The sequence below is a fragment of the Neopelma chrysocephalum genome, unplaced genomic scaffold (assembly GCF_003984885.1).
Source record: "Neopelma chrysocephalum unplaced genomic scaffold, ASM398488v2 Primary Assembly neopelma1_200, whole genome shotgun sequence".
NCBI classification, from domain to species: Eukaryota; Metazoa; Chordata; class Aves; order Passeriformes; family Pipridae; genus Neopelma; species Neopelma chrysocephalum.
The window spans coordinates 2,378,918-2,398,128 of record NW_020897862.1 but is presented as its reverse complement, the minus strand read 5'-3'; the positions used below and the strand labels follow the sequence as shown (position 1 = coordinate 2,398,128).

At 46.0% G+C, this 19,211-nt stretch overlaps 2 protein-coding genes across 8 annotated transcripts in view; both read left to right on the top strand.

Annotated features, from left to right (window-relative positions):
* Nucleotides 1-7,570, top strand: part of KIF1B (kinesin family member 1B) — an 86,062-nt gene extending 78,492 nt beyond the window's left edge. For all 7 annotated transcript variants that reach the window (XM_027703047.1, XM_027703044.1, XM_027703046.1 and 4 more), the window contains 4 exons: nt 636-785; nt 1,255-1,447; nt 2,024-2,142; nt 2,940-7,570. In XM_027703047.1, coding sequence (XP_027558848.1) covers nt 636-785; nt 1,255-1,447; nt 2,024-2,142; nt 2,940-2,982 — 505 coding nt within the window. In that variant the 3' untranslated portion in view covers nt 2,983-7,570. The remainder of the gene's footprint in view (nt 1-635; nt 786-1,254; nt 1,448-2,023; nt 2,143-2,939) is intronic.
* A 1,324-nt stretch (nt 7,571-8,894) lies between these two features.
* PGD (phosphogluconate dehydrogenase) lies at nt 8,895-19,042 on the top strand. Its single transcript, XM_027703053.1, has 13 exons — nt 8,895-8,997; nt 10,163-10,238; nt 10,670-10,849; nt 10,986-11,051; nt 12,148-12,266; nt 13,238-13,307; nt 13,667-13,801; nt 14,291-14,480; nt 16,020-16,150; nt 16,632-16,765; nt 17,104-17,203; nt 18,070-18,192; nt 18,731-19,042. The coding sequence occupies exons 1-13, from the start codon at nt 8,990-8,992 to the stop codon at nt 18,848-18,850; spliced, it is 1,452 nt and encodes a 483-aa protein (XP_027558854.1). The 5' UTR covers nt 8,895-8,989; the 3' UTR covers nt 18,851-19,042.
* The last annotated feature ends 169 nt before the right edge of the window (nt 19,043-19,211 follow it).

Genomic DNA, 19,211 nt, shown 5'->3' with positions numbered 1-19,211 from the left:
AATATTTCTCTCTACAACCCCCTTGCCTTACTCCTCCAGTCCCTCTGCACAGTTATTTTTGCCCATTTTGAAGTGTTTTTCTTCCCTTTGTGCTGGAGGAACACTCAGATGCTTGTCATTCCAGTGACCAGTGCATCTGCAGTGAGCAGAATCCACAAGTTGTTTCAGAGGTCTGTTACAAAGATCTACTAATAACAACCCCAATAAACCAGTTTGGCCACTACTCTCTGTTTATCTTTCTCAACTGTATCTGTAGCAGATATTTTTGATTGAATTTGGAACAACTACTTAGTGAAAGACATGTAATTTGTACCTTCTCAGTTTAACATCCCTGAGGGGAGGAGTGCTGGTGAAGTACATTTTACATCAAAGATGTGTGACTGTGTTTAGCAGGAGAAACAGGGGAAAAGTAGTGGGGAAACAGCTTACTTGCAGTTATTATAAATTTTATTCCACAGATATCAAGGAAAAATGCTATTTGATGTTGTGCAAAAGGATCCCAATGTCTTACAAAAATTCTGGGCTGGAGGATGAAACTCCTAAGACAGGCTGGGCTGTAGATGTACGTAAAATTCCATTGTCACATTCAGTTGCTTTGTTGGCATTGACTTTTCCTTCTCCACTTTTTTGTAAAGGACACCAGAAGCAAATTCTCGTGCCTCCAGTCCCTGTCATGAGGTGGAACAGTTCCAGATAATTCCTGCAGTAGAAACTTCCTATCTTGCCAGAGCTGGAAAGAATGAGTTCCTCAACCTCGTTCCTGATATTGAGGAAATCAGACCGGGGTAAGTTTTTTATTGTTGTGGCTTCCTGAGAGCTGTCACAGGGGCTTTCTGAGGTTTGGAGGTTCTATATCCCGTTTGAGGAGGGAAAATTAACAGGTGATAGCAGAGCTGCAGAGTCCTGTGTGGTGGGGGCAGGGCTGGGGAAGGTTGTGTTGGTGTTTGGTCTCTGCAGCTTTTGTTCTCTGCATCCTCCTAATGAACAGGATTTCCAGTGGCTTAAATATGATGTTTGTTAGCATCAAACTGTGGCTGAAGTTCACTTAGAGATCTCTAGGGTCCTTCTTTCTGTCAGACTTCTGCAGACACAGTTCAGCTTGTTACAGCAGAACTTTTCTGAACACTGTTGCAGACCAAGCATATTAAAGACCAAGTGTCTTACACAGTGTTTTGCAGTTAATAGGGATACTCAGTAGGTGCCTAATTTAGGGGAAAATCTCCTCCTGTTAATATGTGGGGATTTTTTTTCCAGCTCTGTGGTCTCCAAGAAAGGATACCTCCACTTCAAGGAGCCTCTCTCCACCTCCTGGGCCAAGCACTTCGTGGTGGTTCGCCGGCCCTATGTTTTTATTTACAACAGTGACAAAGACCCTGTAGAAAGAGGAATCATCAACTTATCCACAGCCCAGGTGGAATACAGTGAGGATCAGCAGGCAATGGTAAAGGTCAGTCTGAGAGCTGTTCTTTGTTTACCCATAAAGCAGGAACGTTACAGGCAGTGGTGGATCCATAACATCAGGTGTCTCATCTCTGGTCCAAGCAAAATGCATCTGGGAGGATGTCTGGGATCTGATGATTCTGCCCACAGAGTTCCCAGTTTTTTCAGGGTTTCTTGTGTTTTGGACACAGCCAGAAACTGAACCTGACTGCTCTTACACATCAGATCAGCTTTTAGGGGATGTGTTGGTACCATCACCCCGTGTTTGGTTTTTGCAGCTTCCTTTGTGTGGTGTTCTGGGGTTGTGTGTTTTGTTTATTTAAAGATAAACCCCACAAAACAACACACACAAACATCCTGCAAGGTATCCAATGAACTTTACTGCTCTATCAAAGTCCACACTCATGAGTTAAAACAATATTTTGTAGAAGTTAATGACTAATAATATTCTGGAAACGAGCAGTGAAACTTAAAAGAAAGCCTTTAGGCCTTGTGGGGTTTAGGAACGTGGCAGAGAGAGAAATTGTGCATCAGCTTGTGTGCTTTTAGATTTCAGTATTTTAACTTGTTTTCCATCTTCCAGACACCCAACACCTTTGGAGTGTGCACAAAACACCGTGGGGTCCTGCTGCAGGCCATCAATGACAAGGACATGAACGACTGGTTATATGCCTTCAATCCTCTCCTGGCTGGCACAATTCGGTGAGGGGCACCTCGGGGTGGGCAGGGAGAGGAGCAGGAGGGCAGGGAGAGGAGCAGGAGGGCAGGGAGAGGCTCAGACCAGGAGCAGAGGGTTGGTCATGGAATTTAATCTTCTTCTGAAGAATCTGACAAGTTGGGGGAGCTGAAGGAGGGAGGAGGGGAGGTAGCCCCCCCTAAACAATCAAGAAACCAAACACCCTGTGTTTCAGGAGCTGCAGGAGCTGCTGCTTCTTTGGCTTGTGATGTTTTAACAGCCACACTTTAAACTTGGGTGGGATGCTGCATTTGGAGGCCACCAAATGGCTTCCTTGCATTGCCATTTTACAGATTTGTAAAGCCTCTGCCTGCCTCTGTGCAGGCAGGTCTGCACTGCCTTTTTAGGTTCTTGATGATGACCTAAAGCAGAAATTCTCATTTCCTTCCCTTTTTTGAGCTCCTCTAGCAGGCTTCCCATTAATAGGTCCCAGGCAGCCCCTGCTTGCTGCAGAGATCTTACTACCTTGCAGTAACCCTTTTTTCTGTAAAAAAAGAAAAAAATGAAAACCTAAGCTGTCACAGCATCACATAATTTCTGAACAGTGTAGCCCTTAGAAGATTCTGCCTCCCTTTAAAGGAGCACAACAGAGGAGTGAGATTTTTTTCTCATTTCAGCCCTGGTTATGGTTCACTTTCTTGCCATGGGGAGCAAAGCACGACTGTAAAAAAAGATTAAAAAAAAAAAAAGTTGGGCAAACTGTGGGGAAGGTGGAAAAATAAACTTCCAGAATTCACCAACTGCTTTTTTCTTTCCTGTCCAGGTCAAAACTGGCTCGAAGGCGCACGGGCCAGATGAAGTACTGAGTCCATGTAATGTTCTCATCTGTCCCCCTGCCTCACCTCCTGGTAGATAGTGTTACCTCTCATTTTCTCTTTGTGATTCTTGACAGTTTCTCTTGTATGTAATCCTGTGGCTTAACATCCCCCACCTGCCCCACTCCTTCAGCACATTTTCTAGGTATTCTAACCCTACCTTGTTTCTTTTCACCTGTACCAGAACTGTACTAGTAGCATGTGGCCAAACAAAAAGAGAAAGAAAAAAAAAATCAAAAAAAAAAAGGAGTGATTATGCACGACTCGAAAAAGAAAAAAAAAATTATTTATTTTTTCTTATAACAATTGTTTTTCCCATTTCAACTGACCTTTTGGTGTCTGTCCCACTGTGTGTTGTTGTCTGTCTGGACTGCTGCAGGGTTTTCATTCAATTTGGGACTTGGCAGTGGTCATTGGTTCCCTCAGGGCAAAGTTCCAATGCCAGGGAAAGATAAATTCTTCAATGTAGACATTACCCAGCCAGGAACTGCAATAGCTCCTCAGGCTTTCTGGATCCAGCCTCTGATTTCAACTCTGTTGAGAGCTGATATTGGACAACTCTATCTGAGCAGTTTGGGCTTTGTGAGTTTCTGGGATCCAACAGGCAAAGGGATGAGCTGGAAAAAGACAGGGAACAAACCAGGAAGGACTGGCCAGAAAAATCTGCCTTGAAGCTCCTGCTGTGGGGTTGCAGGTGAACAGTGCTTGGCTTTAACTCTCACCCAAAGGAGTTGCCACCAACACTCCCCTGCCTCTGAGCTGATGTGAGGAGGGATAGATCCCGTGGCTGAAATAGTAGATAAAATCCCCAAAATGTCAGCCTTGTATTTGGCAGATGGAGAGTGTTAAATGGGAAGTGTGGTTGTTCCCTGGAGCAGGAGATCACCACGGAGGGCAGGTCTCCTCTTGCTGCTCCTGGTCCTGACTCTGGAGTTCTGCAGGAACAGTTCTCACCTCTCTGGGAAGAGGTTTATGGCTGTCACTGGGGTGTCAGGGTTGGCTGCTCTGGGACATTGTTCCAAAAGGCCTGTTTGTGCATCCCTGAGTGATGCTCAGGTGTCACCCCACCTGTCCATGGGGAGCATCCTTGGCCCAGGAAACACTTCCCAGGCAGTCCCAGCACTTGCAGTTTTCTCCAGGGAGCAGCAGGACACTTTCAGTTCTTTTTGCAATAACTGTCCCATGTCTCCTAATTTCCCTGCTGCAGTTTTCATCAGCTGAACCCCACTAGTTAATTGGAGCTTCAGAGTTAGTCCTTCCTGGGGGACAGATCAAGTGGATCCTGGTCCTGGTCAGTGGAGTGTCAGAATTGGCTTCTTGGACATCAGCTGGGTGGTGTCAGTTCCTGACCTACTGTTTGAAGTTCTCCTCGTGGCCAAAGCTTTGGCCTTTGCCCCAAGAAAAGAAAGCAGAAGGAAGTTCCTCTCTCTGCCAGGTTTTCAGGGAGGTTGGGGGGTGTGTGTTCTGCTGTGTTTCAGACTGCTGTGTTCTACTTCCCTGGGCACTGATGGGGCTGTGATCCTGGGGAATGGGCAGGAATGTCATCGGCAGGTTCCAGCCTCTCAAGGGAGAGGTAGAAGGGGTTGTTCCACTATTCCAGCAGGCACATCTTGGCACACTCCAGCTCCAGAAGGTCATTTGGATTCAGGTCACGCCTCAGCTGGTCATGCCATGCCATGGGAATTCTGTGGCCAAGTGTCCGTGGGACTGGAATCCACTGAGCAAGATTTTGGCTTTCTGGGGTTCTCATTGTTCAGTCAAGTGCTCTGCACAGTGAGAGCCCCTAAAGCAGAGGTGGCAAAGGAGCAGGGAGAGGAGTCTGACTCTTGCTAGGACATATCCTTATATCTCTTGAGGGAGTTCTCAAGTTAAATCACCCTCTCCTGCTGCCTCTGTGGTGCTCAGATTTGTTTCAGAACTGGAAGCCAGAGTGAGGGAGCATCCTGGGGGCCCAGGAGCACGACAGGGATGGTTTTGTGGTTTGTGTTGTTTTTTTTTTTTTTTTAATTTTATTTTTTCCCTTCTGTTTTTTGTCTTGTTTAACTGTGTGTGACTCTAAATACAGTGATGATATTCCTTTGTTATGCAATGATGATAAAGCACTTCCAGTGTGTGGATAAGACTCTTTGTCCTGCAGGAGGGCTCCTCACACTGGAGCTAAGCTGATCTCAAGAATTAGGTTAATTCTAAGCATTAAGTTATTGCTGCCATCACCACTGTTTATGATGGAAGTGGAACCAGTTTGAGAGGCAGAGTGATTTAGGTGGTGGTAGGTTGTGACACACTGAGAGCATTTTAACTTTTATCTTTTTCTTTTTTTAACTAGAAGAAAACTAGTTTGCTAAGTCTTTGCTTTGGATAAGCCAGAGAATGAACTAAGTGGATATAGGCATTGCATGGAATCATGATTAAGGGATCTTCCTTTAAAAGCAGGAAGAGACACATGCTTATTTTATGCAGGGCTGGAAGTGTTACAGCTGTGCTGCATTAATGTTACTCTTCTGTCTAAAAACCACAAGCAGCTTCTGGTGACTTGATGTCTGTGTGGTCAGCAGATCATCAGAAGAGCAAAATTCTGTTTTTAAGCATCAGTATCTCTTAAAGCTGCATAATTTGTGACAAAATAGGTCCTGTTGTGTGGAGTTCAAATGGGCATTACTGTTATCTAGTCTGGCATAAAGGCAAACAAAGTTTTTTTCCAATTACTGAATCCTGCTCTGAGGCATTTGAGTTTCCCTACTTAGAGCTGGACTGAAATCAATCCAAGTTTTCTCTGAAAAGATAACAAAACAAAAAAAAAACCAAACCTGAATTTCCATCCACTTCCAGGCTTAGCCCAGCATGTTAGAAATTTCTATTTGGGAACAGAGCAAGAAGGGGGAAATGTGCTGATTTGCCTTCTCCTGACACTTCCAAGCCCTCTCTTGGTTACCTGCTGTGTGTGTGTGGAGTCCCAGAGTCAAACAGCTCTTGGGACTCGGCCTCTGGAGATGAGGCATCTGCTGTGGGCCTGCCAGCCCAGAGAGCACACACGGGAGCGAGCCTGGAGGGCTTTCCCTGGGGAGAACCAGAGTGAAACTAGGCTGGGCTTGGGGCTTTGTGTTCTTCTCTAAAAGGAAGGAGAAAATGACCCTTTTTGTCCACTGAAAATGATGTTGTTGAAGCTTCCTGGATATTTTAAAACTAAGCTAAACCTCCTATACTGTATTTTAGAAATGCACTTTAAGTACCTTTTTAAAGAAGATTCCCTCTATTCTGGGATGCAGAAGGGAAGGGAGTCCTATTTCCAGACTGCTGAGAAAGGGTTTTTCTGGTCAATGGCTGATGATCCTGATTACTAATGAGCAAGGTATTTCAAAGCAAAGACTTTACTTTTTGCTGCTTGTTATCTAATTTACAGGGATTTAATTTTATGTAATGTATTGTATATTTATACATCTGTAATTAATTGCACATTAGATAAGGAAGAGGATTAGCTTCGGTCTAACACCCACTGGTACCATACAATCAACTAATAACTGCCTGTGCACATGCATCTGTCTGGTTCTCCTGCACAGCCTGAGTTGGTGGGAGTTTGTGCTGTGGTGGGTGTTTCTGTGGAAGGTGCAGCTGCTGAGCCTGCTGCTGGAAGGAGGGAGGATCCTGCTGCTGCTCGGGAAGGGTCTGGGAACATCCCTTGGGCCGGGTCTGCCGTGTGCGTCCCATCTCCGCATTGAAGTTCCTCACCCCGGTCGTGGTCTGGCTGTGCCGTCTGTAGCAGGAATGTATTAACTTTGTGCTTCCTTGTTTAAAAACCATCAGCTGTTCAAGAGCAGGACTGACTTTTCTTTTGTTCAGAAGGCCATTTATGCGTTCTGTGTATTCGAAACCAAAACGAGTCCAACGCCAACCAGGTGGTTGTGTCCAATGTCATTGGGAACAGGTTGTAAATTGCCAGGATCAGCTGTGGATTCGGAAAACTGGGGGATGGAGCTCCTAAGTCTTCAGTTTTTAATGCTGCCAAGTGAATGGCCTGACCCTGAGCAGTGCTGAACTACCCTGTGCTTTCCCCAAGGCCAGGACTGGAAGCAGAGGGAGTCTCAGGTGATCAGCACTCCCCGGGATCAGGTCTTTAATTTTCCACTCTGCTTGTCCATACTTCATGTGCAGTTGGTTATGGCTCCCGAATTCGGACATCAGACGTGCTGTTCACTGAACACATCCCTTGGAATCGCAGTGCCCGTGTCCCTGTCCATCTCTGTACACAAGGTATACAAGGTATATGCTGTATAAGTGGCCTTCTCGAACAAATCTCTTTGCAAACTGATTTCATCCCAGCGAAGGAGTGTATCAGCAACACTGTACATTAATTTCAGGTTTTCATTTTCTTATTTTATTTTGTAAATATATCCGATATTTGGAGCTTGAGTATACAAAATGTAAATATAGTTCATGTATTTGTACTAATTCTGATCCATTTGCTGTATAGCCTTAGGTGTGCAATGCAGATATCTAACTGTGTATGGTAACCTTGCACCACTGAATTGTTAGTGAACGAGGTGAAACAATAAAGGTACAACCAGTGCATTAGCAGGTAAAATGTGTGATCCTTTCATTGTGATTGAATTGCTGGTATCTTATGTTGGTTACTTATTTTCTAAACCTGTCCTGAACAAGCTGATGCTTTTGTGAGATTTGTCTCGGCTGTTCCTGAGAAAGATGGGAGGCTCTGCTTGTCCTCCCTCATCCTTTCCCCTCTGCTGTGTTACACAGAATCTCGAAGGACTTTTTGGATGCTTTCAAAAGATTCTTTGGCTTGAAAGAGGAATTCAGCTTGTCCCAGATGCCAATACTGAACTCGCTTATCTGGGGTGACAGTTCAAAATGAGAGGAAATGTGTGAAATCAAACCACCCAAACACAACAGCAAAGTCTGAGGCATCAGCTCTGTGAACAAAGATGTGTCAGGGAATCCCTGTGGATCATTCCTGTCTTGGTCTGAAGGTGGAAAGTTCTTAAAAGTCATGGACAGGACATTCCCAAAGCATTTAAGTGCCACCAGAACAGGTCAAACACCTCTGAAAACTTTAACTCAGGTACATGATGATGAAATCCCTTTATCAGGCTGCTGCCACATCTATTCTTTGTCTGCAAAGCTCTTCTTTGCTGCTGTTGCTGATGCCTTATTCTTTCCAGCTTGAGTAACCTCTGACCTTTTTGTGGTGGCTCCTCCTACAGCAAAATTAACACCTCAGAGGAGCCGCTCTCTCTTCCACTGCTTCCTGATCCATTAATGCCCAAAATTAAGGTGAACCAAAAACCTGATGGGTCAGTTTGTTTAGAAAATAATTTATACAGAACTTAATAGAAACCAAACTAAACATGCTTCAGGTGTCCCTGCCTGTGTCGGAGCAAAGGTACGGCAGCAGCTTCCTCCTCACAATTACTGTAACCTCACTGCTCACAGAGGGGCAGGTTTTTCAAGTTTTCCCTAAATTCCAGGATACCTAAAGACAATGGGTGGCTGCGATACGCGAGGGGCTGACTGCAGCCTGGGACGATGTTCAGCAGCAGAATTTTAAGCCCATTAATAATAATTAAAGGCCAGAAAAGACAAATGCGCAGCTTTCAGGGGTTTGCTGCGGTCTCCGGATATCACTGCGGGCAGAGGCACAGCAAAGGCACCGGGGCAGCTGCGGGCGTGGCTCTCGGGGCTCCTGCGACCTCGGGAGCGTCGATGGCCGGGGAACAGCGCTGGGGACATCGCAGGGACACCGCGGGGACCGCGACCCTGCTGAGCCCCGCCCGGCCCCGCCCCCGCCGCTGCCCCTTTAAGGGGGCGTGGCCCCCGCGCCATCGGCCCATGGGCGTGGGGCGGGGCCCGCCGGACGGGCCAATGGGCGCGCTCGGCCCCGCCCGCGAGGGTGAGGGGGGATGCGGCGCGCGCCGCAGGCCGAGCCCAGAGAGCCCCGAGAGAGGCGAGAGGGAGCCCCGGAGCCGCCGCCCTCAGCGCCGCAGCCATGGCCGAGTGAGTGCGGGCCGGGAGAGGCGGGGGACAGCGCTGAAACTGCCTCGTGGCGCTGCGAGGGCTGAGGGTGCCCCCTGTTCGCTGAGGGCAGGCAGGGGTCTCTCCGGCCGCTGCCCGGGGACTCTGCCCAGCCGCGGGGCCGGGGCGACGGGTGCTGCCGTGGGCCTCTCTGTCCTGCGTGGCGGGTACCGCGGTGGGCCCGGCGGGGAGAGGGAAGGGGCGGACGGGACCTTGGAGGGGCTGAGGGACCCGCGGAGAGCCCGCGCCGGTGACCGGGAGGCTGTGGCAGAGCCGGGGAGCGACCACTGCCCGAGTCGTGGCTGTGGAGCAGGGAAGTTGTGAGCCCAGGCCCCGAGGGGCAGGTTGGGCTCCCCTGCATCGGCCTCCAGCAGAATGTCCCGTTCTCCTCGTTTTCTGTGCTAACCCCAAATCATTTGGCGTTGCGGAAGCAAAAACATGATGCAACGTGCAGGCACGGTGTTCTGGTGCAGCGTCTGTTCATTGTGGAGCTGTGATAGAGCTGGATCCATCACTGACGTATTAGAGCCGCTCACTTTACTCCCTGCCTGTAGTGCAGTGTTTTGGATTGCTTTTCCTGCTCATCTGACTGCATCTTAGTGGTTGGGATTAAATCTCGGTGACTTGAGACCCTCTGTGTGTTGTTCTGCACTCTGACAGGGAGCCACAAGGATCTGCAGCTTCCTCACGAGGGGCAGCTCCGATCTCTGCTCTGGTGACAGTGACGGGACCTGAGGGAATGGCCTGAAGTTGTGTCAGGGCAGGGTCGGGTTGGATGTCAGGAAAAGGTTCTTCCCCTAGAGGGTGGTTGGCACTGAACAGGCTCCCCAGGCTTTGGTCACGGCCCCAAGGCTGACAGAGCTCCAGGAGTGTTTGGACAACGCTGTCAGGGGCAGGAGGGGATTGTTGGGGTAGCAGGGTCAGGAGTCGGACTCAAAGATCCTTGGAGATCTCTTCCAACTTGGGATATTCTGTGATTCTATGATCTCTTGCAGTAATAGCTGCCAGAATCAACTCAGAGCGCGTTTGTTGGGGGGGGAGGGCTGGCCTGGTCAGAACAGCCTGGCAGAGGATGCCAGCAGTGGATGCTGCTCCTGGATCACTGCTAATGAGACTCACCTGGCATTTTTGCTCTTCCACGTTCCAGAGCTGACATTGCTTTGATTGGACTGGCTGTGATGGGTCAGAACCTGATTTTGAACATGAATGACCACGGCTTTGTGGTAAGTGAAGGAAACGTTGTTCAGAAAAGCTGACTCAGTAGCACTTGGGATTGGAGCTGAGCATTTTGTGGGTGCTTTTTCCAGACTTGTGGGATGACCTAATAAGTGCTGTTTCCTCCTTTTAGTTGTAACCTGTGCTCCCCTTTGTCCCGTTTCCAGGGAAGAGCAGCAGTGCAGGCCTGTACTCAGCTGGTGCCTGATACATTAGTTATGCATGACTTTTCCTGAAGTTTGCCTTGGGCTTGGCCCTTAACCACAGCTTCCCAAGACACTTGCAAAGACATGCTCAGGTCCCTCCCTGTTCTGTGCCTGTAGGGAAGGTGGAACTGGGAGAGCACAGGATGTTGAACCTTGCTTGTATAATTTGTAGTCCGAGCTAAAGTAACTGTTCTGTTGGAAACTTTTATTACCAAGTTTTCTTGCTCCCCCAGGTGTGTGCTTTTAACAGGACAGTTTCCAAAGTGGATGACTTCCTGGCCAACGAGGCCAAAGGAACCAAAGTGATTGGAGCTCACAGCCTAGAGGAGATGGTCTCCAAGCTGAAGAAGCCCCGTCGCATTATCCTCCTGGTGAAGGCTGGAAGTGCTGTGGATGACTTCATCAAGAAACTGGTGAGGCAAACATTCCTTCTACCTGTGACTTCTTGCTGTCTTTTGGAGGAGTTTCCTCTGAAAGTTGTCAATTATTCATCATTAATTAAATGTTGAATGCATGGAGAAAATCAAAGCACTCATTTATTTTTGGCAGGTGCCGTTGCTGGAGACTGGAGACATCATAATTGATGGTGGGAATTCTGAGTATAGAGATACCACGGTAAGGCTGTTTCCTACCTGAAGTAAATGGATAAAATACACATGATTCTTTCTCCTCTGATCACCAGAATAGTCAGTTGAAAAGATGCCATCACCCTTCTGCTCAGGAAAAGCCAAACTGAATTATTTCTGCAAAATCAGATCATGCAGCCTGTTAAAAGCGATTGTTACAGTAGCTAAGGACTGCTCTATAAGAATATTTAATACAAGTCACCCAAATCATCGGTGAGTGTTTTTATTGACATCTTTTAAAGAGTGAAGGCCTTTAGAAAATTTCCTGTTAAAATCTTAAGGAGTTTTCAGGGACATTTATAAGTCTAAGGGTCTTTGTGGATTTGTTGTTACTTTTCAATCCTACATGATCACAGGACAATCCAATCAGACAGAACTGCTGGTTTGGCTGTCTTGGTTAGTGGGAGCAGCAGAGTAATTATCTGCTTGTGATCAGGCTGTAGCTCTAGAAGTTATAGAAGCTACGTTGTCATATCTGGGATGCTCACAGGAAAATCCTGCATTCAGACTGGTATTTCTAAATCTTTATAAGGGGTGCTGGTGTTCATCTTTCTGCTTTGACATCCTGATCTTGGATAAGTGAGTTGGCCATGCCAGAACGAAAAACAGGTACTCAGTGAGGACTAATCCTTGGGGAGCTTGCAGCTCTCCTTAGGGGTCTCAGCCTGTGCCTCTCTCCCACTCAGAGGGAATTATTTGCCCTTATGTTGTCCATGCTTCCACCTGCACTCTGCAGTGAGCTCTGCAATTCCACCTTGGACCTAATCTGCCTCCCCCACATCTTTGCACACAGCATGTGTCACCTGACACTTAATTCTGAGCCTTCTCCAGCCTCAGTGCTGCTCTTTTCTGTCTGGTGCTTAAGGACTTGTTTTCTCAGGGAGTCCCTTTTGCAAGATCCACGTCAAAGCCACAGGAAGTTCCCTAACGCTCACTTTGGTGTGTGTACAGGCTTTCTCCAAGGTTGGCTGCTGACGTCCAAAACAGAATTGAAAACCTAATTTTAGGTCTGAATTGGTAACCTTTGTTTGCAAGGCTCTGGTGTTGAACAAAATCAAATAATGCTGCTCTGCTCTTTGTTCCAGAGACGTTGTAAGGAACTCCAGGCAAAGGGCATCTTATTTGTGGGAAGTGGTGTCAGTGGTGGGGAGGAGGGTGCCAGATATGGACCTTCACTCATGCCAGGAGGAGCCAAAGAAGCCTGGTAAGCATGAGCTACTATTTTTTCTTCTTCAGAATGGTGTGCAATCATCATCTGTCCACAATGAGAGCTGAGGGAGGGCAGGAGCAGGGTGTGGGTGTGGAGGGAACCAGATATGTTGCCATCTCACTTCCTCAAGGCTCGAGATTTCTCAACCTAGCTGGGGTCATGGGGCAGTGCTGAGCCTTCATGGCAGGCACAACAGAGGCAGGTTTTTCTTCCAGGACTCCACAGGCAAAAGTAGGACCTACAGAAATCTGAAGGGAGGAAGGAATTTTGCTTAAATGTTAAACAAGTACTATTTCATGGTTTTTTTTTTTTTTTGAGGCCCTGTACACTTGGGAAGTTGCTAACCATGAATCAGGCAGCAGCAAAAGTCCTTGTAGTGACACATTATAAAAGGAGGCTTTAGGACATGTTTGTACTGACTTTTGAATTTATCTGCAAGTTCCTGCATGCTGCTGTGCTCTTTTGTACTCATGTTGCTGTAAAGAACTGTACATCAATGCTCATATTAGACTTTATCCCTGGGTGCCCATTCTCTCTGTAAATGTAGAAAGCAAAGGTGTGTCCAGGCTTTGCCTGAGCTTTAGAATCTCTGGAGTCCCTGTCTGTTTGCATTAGTGTTTCATACCTGTATCAACCTGTTCAAATTTGATGGCACAAAGCCATCAACAAGAGTGATCTGCTGCCTGATCATCTTTTTGCCATGAACAGCTCAGTAAGGACAGCTTCTGGTTTTGGAGGGAGAAGATATTTGGGCTCCTTTAACTGCATTAGGCTTGTCTGCACAGTGTTGCAAACATGACTTGATGTGTAATATCTTGCAAAAACTGTCTAGTTGCAGAAAACATACATTTAATTGACATTGCTGCATGGTGGGCTATCAACCTGCATCTGATCCATACTGATGAATATTGTTTTTGTCTCTTGTGGTGTTTGTGTCCCTGCTGAGCTGTATTGTTTCTCCACAGGCCCCACATCAAGACCATATTCCAGAGCATTGCTGCTAAAGTGGGATCTGGGGAGCCTTGTTGTGACTGGGTAAATATTCATTTGGTACTGACTTAACCTGGGGTCAGATGCCCCCTTAGGTAGCTTGGCTGCTGAAGCTCGTGGATGTTTGTCCATAATAAACCCAGCACCATCAGTGGTTGATTCTGTGGTGGACTGGGCTCGTTTCCAATCTGCCATCTCTGATAACTCACACCATGCCATGGAAAGGCAGAGTTTTATGGCTGAGTCATGTGCTGGGGCAGCTGAATGGACCTGTGACCCACTGGTTTCAGTCAGCACTGGGTTTGCTTCCTTCCTTTAGGCAGAAGGAAGCCATGGGCAGGTATCAGACTCTGGGATTAGTGACAGTGCTGTTGCTGATGGGATTTTTGGATGTTTCCTGACAGGTGGGAGATGAAGGTGCTGGACATTTCGTGAAGATGGTGCACAATGGGATCGAATATGGAGACATGCAGCTGATCTGTGAGGCCTACCACCTCATGAAGGATGTGGTGGGCATGGAGCACGATGAGATGGCAAAGGTGATCTGCAGTTTTTAGTGTCTTGCCTTTTTTTGTGCCATGGTGGTTGTCTGCCCCTGGTGAGGGGCTGGGCTTAGGTGAAGCTGCTGCACATGCATGAAGGGAATTCTTCTGACATGCCTCCTGCAAGGGCAGTGCACAATATTCCTGAACTTCCCATGAGGTAGGAAGCAGCAAGCACATGCAGCTGAATGTTTATAGGAGTTGTCTCAACTCTCCCAGTCTCTGCTGATTTCTCCCCAGAAAGCACCTTCTTGTGTAGAGATGGGAATTACCTTGCCTGAAAAGAGCTAATGAAACATTGAGCATTGTAATCAAACAGGCAAAATGCATACATAAATCAATAAATCAGTTGAGGTATATTGTAGATATAGCAGATTGATGTGTGTATATATATAAATATATATAAATTTATACAAATATATATATAAAAAAATATTTTTTATATATATATATATATACACAAGCACATTTCTTCTCTTTTTCCAGGTGTTTCAGGAATGGAATAAGACAGAGCTGGACTCTTTCCTGATTGAAATCACAGCCAATATTCTCAAATTCAAAGATAGTGATGGCAAGTACCTCCTCCCAAAGATCAGGGACAGCGCGGGACAGAAGGGCACGGGGAAGTGGACAGCCATCTCTGCCCTGGAATATGGAGTCCCTGTCACACTCATAGGTAACTGTTCCTCCATCTGCCTTCATCCTTCCTGCTGCAGGTACCACATCCCAGTAAGGAGGTTTTTCTAGGTGTAGCTGTTGCAGCCTTTCTGCCCTGGTTACTGGTCTTGTCTGAGGGGCTTGTTTTTACCTTGTTCCTTCAATGGTGGCAGTACTGTTGTCACACCTGTGTCTGTGGTGTCCCCAGAGCGCTGTGAGGACTCGGGGACAGGTGATCATGAAGTGCTGTGCTGGGAGTGTTGTAACACAGGAGCTGTAATACATCTGCAACACCTTTACAGTGCCCTAATACCACCGGTCTGGTGTGGGCTTCCTGTTGGGTAATGAAATGACTCAACAGGTTCTTTGCTCTCAAAATTGCTTTCATTTTCATGCTTTCTCTACTTCTTTTTCCTTTGCCTTGGCTGGTCCAGTCCTGAAGATAAGAAAAATTATATTCAGTAGCTAAAAGAGAGTAACTACAGTGTAGCTATCAAAGAAACATGGGTGCATTCCAAGAGCAAAACAACTTCTGTAAATGGTTTTAATACTCTACTGCTGCTCTAGTTTTTCAGTTCTAGGCTTGAAACAGTGTTTCTTTCTTGTGCTGTTAATATTGTGCTCTTTGGGGTTCTTGCAAAGATCAAGGGTGGAGGAGGCACTCCCTGATTAGTGCTGTGCAGTGCCAAGGATCATGGTTGGGTAATGATGGGCTGATGGGGAAGTGTGTGCCAGAGTCCTTGTGCAAACGTGGCACATTCAGGGCAGTTGCTCTGTGTGGTTTTACTACATAAGCATGACTTGCAAACTTCTACTTGTAAGAGCAGAGTCATGCTACTCCTGCTTTTCCCTGATTTTCCCACCCCGCTGCTCCTCCCCAGTGTAGAAGGAAGTTTTTTCAGAAATGGAAAGGAGCCAGTTCTGATTTAGATGTGATATGCTAATCCTGCTGCAGGGAGGATCCAGAATCTTGTGAAAACATTACTCATTCTTCTTTTTTTTTTTTGTTGTTGTTGGTTTGATTTTTGGGGTGTGGTTTTATTTTCTTTGATAATTCATGGCTAACTTAAAAGGTGAAACAAAGGTACAGTATGAAGACTTGCTTGCTTTCCTTCTATCAGACCCTGAAAGGAAAACTTTTTTTTCTCTCCCATTTTACAATACTGTCATCAGTTGCAAATAAATACTACTTAAACCAGCATGATTAGGAATTGACTGAGCCAGATCAAGAGACTGTCATTCAGGCTTTCTCTCTATGAGCTGAAGGTACTCCTGTGCTACCTCCTTAGCCCTGACAGATGACATTTAGTAACCTGCTTAGTGATGTTACAAAACTCTCTTATGGGCTTCTGAATACTAGTGTTAGGGGCCTCCCAGATTTATGAATCTTATTCCCCCTATAACCTGCTGATTTATTCTTGATTTTCACTGCCCATGTGCCTGTGTTTCACTGTGTCTGTGGCTCATGGAGCAGTGACACTCACTGTGTTCTTGAGTCTCAGACACTGACAATGATGCTCAGCTTTCTAATGGTCTCCCTTTCCTGCCATGCCCAAAGGTGAAGCTGTGTTTGCACGGTGCCTGTCTTCCCTCAAGGATGAGAGAGTGCAGGCCAGTAAGCTGCTGGAAGGGCCCAAAATGACTCAGTTCAGTGGGAACAAGAAGGCCTTCCTGGAGGACATCCGCAAGGTGAGTCCCTGTGCCGGGTCAGAGCTGCCCACCAGAGCAGGGCTGGGGTGCTGTGAGCCCTGGGGAGGAGCTCTTGTGTTTGTATTTCATAACAGTTGGCTCCTGGTTTCAGCACTGTGCACTGGCTAGTGATGTCCACAAAGCACAATGGGATCTGTTCCTGACCAAAGAATAGTCCTGAGGGAATTCAAGTCTCCCCACAGTGGGCAGTGGTCACTACCTGGGGTGCAGAGGTCATAATTCATGCACAGGAGCTTTTCCACCCCTCAGCACTCCTGTCTTTGCAACCTCTTGATGTCTCTCTCTGCTGAGACCAAGCTTTCCAACAACTAGAAAGAATATTTTGATTCTCAGATAGCTGGAATGTGTCAGCTGTACTCACCCCTGTTGAGATATGGTCTAAACAGAATATGTAGACCGTGAAGTTTCTAGTTCAACTTCGTGGGACTTCTCTTGGAATGTGACTTTGGATTTTTTTTAGGCCCTGTATGCTTCCAAGATTATCTCCTATGCTCAAGGCTTCATGCTGCTGAGACAAGCAGCCAAAGAATTCGGCTGGACGCTGAATTACGGTGCCATTGCACTGATGTGGAGGGGAGGCTGCATCATCAGGAGGTAATTAAGATGAGGAGGTAACTTGGTTGCTGAGGGGAGAAGAGCAGAAAGTTTAGTTTGTGTGGTGCTTGGCTGACAAGCCTGGAGATTACCTTGGAAAATCCATGGAGTTACTCTGCTGATGAGGTCCTGAGAGGCTGTTTCTCTACAGAGACAGACTAAAGGTTACCAGATGAACCCTCTGTTCTGGTGGCTTAGAAAATCTGCTGCAGATTTTCTTTGGTCTTTGTAATGTTTGGAATCTGAGTCTGGCTGAGTGAAGTTTTGGCACTGTAAGTTTTGGATTCTGGGCCTTTGTTGAAAGCTGTGAAATTTATTCCTGGTTTACTTCTGCCTAGTGTGTTCCTGGGAAAAATCAAAGATGCTTTTGATCGAAACCCTGACCTCCAGAATTTGCTGCTGGATGATTTCTTTAAGACAGCTGTTGAAAACTGTCAGGTGAGTTCCAAGGAAAGGAGAGCATAGAAACAATAGTTTACAGCCAGGACTGTCAGGGTTCTTCTCTTTGATACTGGCCCAGCTATGACTGTGAACTGAAGGTTTCCATTTTACTGTTATGCCTTAGGCAATAGCAATTCAGAAGGATCACAATATGAGGGAAGAATGCCTGGCCTGTGTGAACATTCTCATCACTGCCCTGTGCACTTGGATTTCTGTTCCAGTACCATTGTTTGCAGTAGCCCCAAAACAACAGCGTTCCAGACCCGCCGTTCTTTGGGCCTGGGTCTGTCCAAACAGTGTCCTGATTTGGATGGAGCTGACAGGCAGAATTAAAACCAGATTATCTGGCCAACAAAGAAGTCATATATTGTCATTAATAACTTGTAACTGAATCTGAATATTCCGTGCAAGTCACTAGATCAGATGAACAATTGTGCTGGGGATTATCCACGTGTCTGTCTGAAGAATCACACTGACCTCTTATGCCCCTGGGCGAGCTTTGTCCTAGGCTTGGTGAGAGGTCCTGGAAGTGCCTCAGTGTTTGCTCAGAACATTCCCTGCTTTTGGGATGTTCTGATCATGTTTATGTGAAAGAACAGCATCCTTGCTTGAGGCTGTGGTTTGAGTTCATGCCTCAACCCTTCTTGTCCTGTTGTTAACTCTTATCTTACTTATCATTATTTTGGATCAACCTGTTTATGTAAAATCAGGAATCTATTGCTGATTTGCTTAGACTTGGTTATTAGATTTCATAGAATGTGAAATAGCACACAGTTGTACTAAAATAGTGCATGTGCCTGCACATACCTCTGAGCAAGCAGTTTCTTTTTTCTTTATTTCTCCCCTCTGTTCCTCTCTCCCAGGATTCCTGGCGCCGTGTGATCAGTACTGGAGTACAGATTGGAATCCCCATGCCCTGCTTCACCACAGCACTTTCTTTTTACGATGGATACAGGCATGAGGTGCTGCCAGCTAACCTGATTCAGGTGGGTACTGAAGTAGCTCTTCTGGCTACTGAAATATCATCGTGTTGTTATTTAAGCACTGCTTTAAAGGCCTCAGTGGCAGTATATCCTAATCACTCACAGTATAGACTGCCTCATGTGTTTGTTACACCTGAAATACACCTGAATGTCAATAAAATACTTAGACATATCTGGATAAAGAGCACCAGAGATACTGGTGTGGCAGTGCCCAGCACGTGTTAGTGTCCCATCTGTGAACCAAGGGGAGTGATATCTTTGAATCAAAATGCTTTGTAGAGACATATCTTTGAATGTTTGCATGTATGTAAGTGCTTGCTTTTTAGATTAGTACCAAGCAGAAGTTTCTACAGAACTCATAATTACTAGATATTAATAAATGTTTCATTTTTTCTAATAATGAGAAAATAAATTTGAATGTTATAATACTGAAGTCAGATCTTTTTTCTAGTATTCCTATAGTCAAGTATCAGTAGGTGCAACTTGTAGTCCTCATGTGTCTGTGATACTGATTTGTCTGTTTTGTGTGTTTGTGTTCCAGGCTCAGCGGGATTACTTTGGTGCACACACATACGAGTTATTATCAAAGCCGGGGGTATTTATCCACACTAACTGGACAGGCCATGGAGGAAATGTGTCCTCTTCTTCCTACAATGTCTAATGGAAATCCTTCCACTTGAAGCCAAGATACTGTAGATCTCAGATATTTCTCCTAGAAATCACTTTTTACTGTGCTAGAACTTGTGTTTGGACACTTTTGTAATAACTTGTGGGTATATTTCATATATATATATATGTATATCTCAATATATATATCATATAAGAAAGCTAAATAAATTTAGTTATAAATGTATTGAGGGGTTTTCTTTTCACTACTGCTGGCCAAAATATCTTTGTGCAATATTTAATAGACTACAGTTTATAATTACAGCATTTTTATTGTATTGTAGTGCATAAAGTCCTAGGGATCGAGGCAGAGAAGACTGGAGTTCAGTTATTTCTGAAGTGGAGAGTGTCAGACA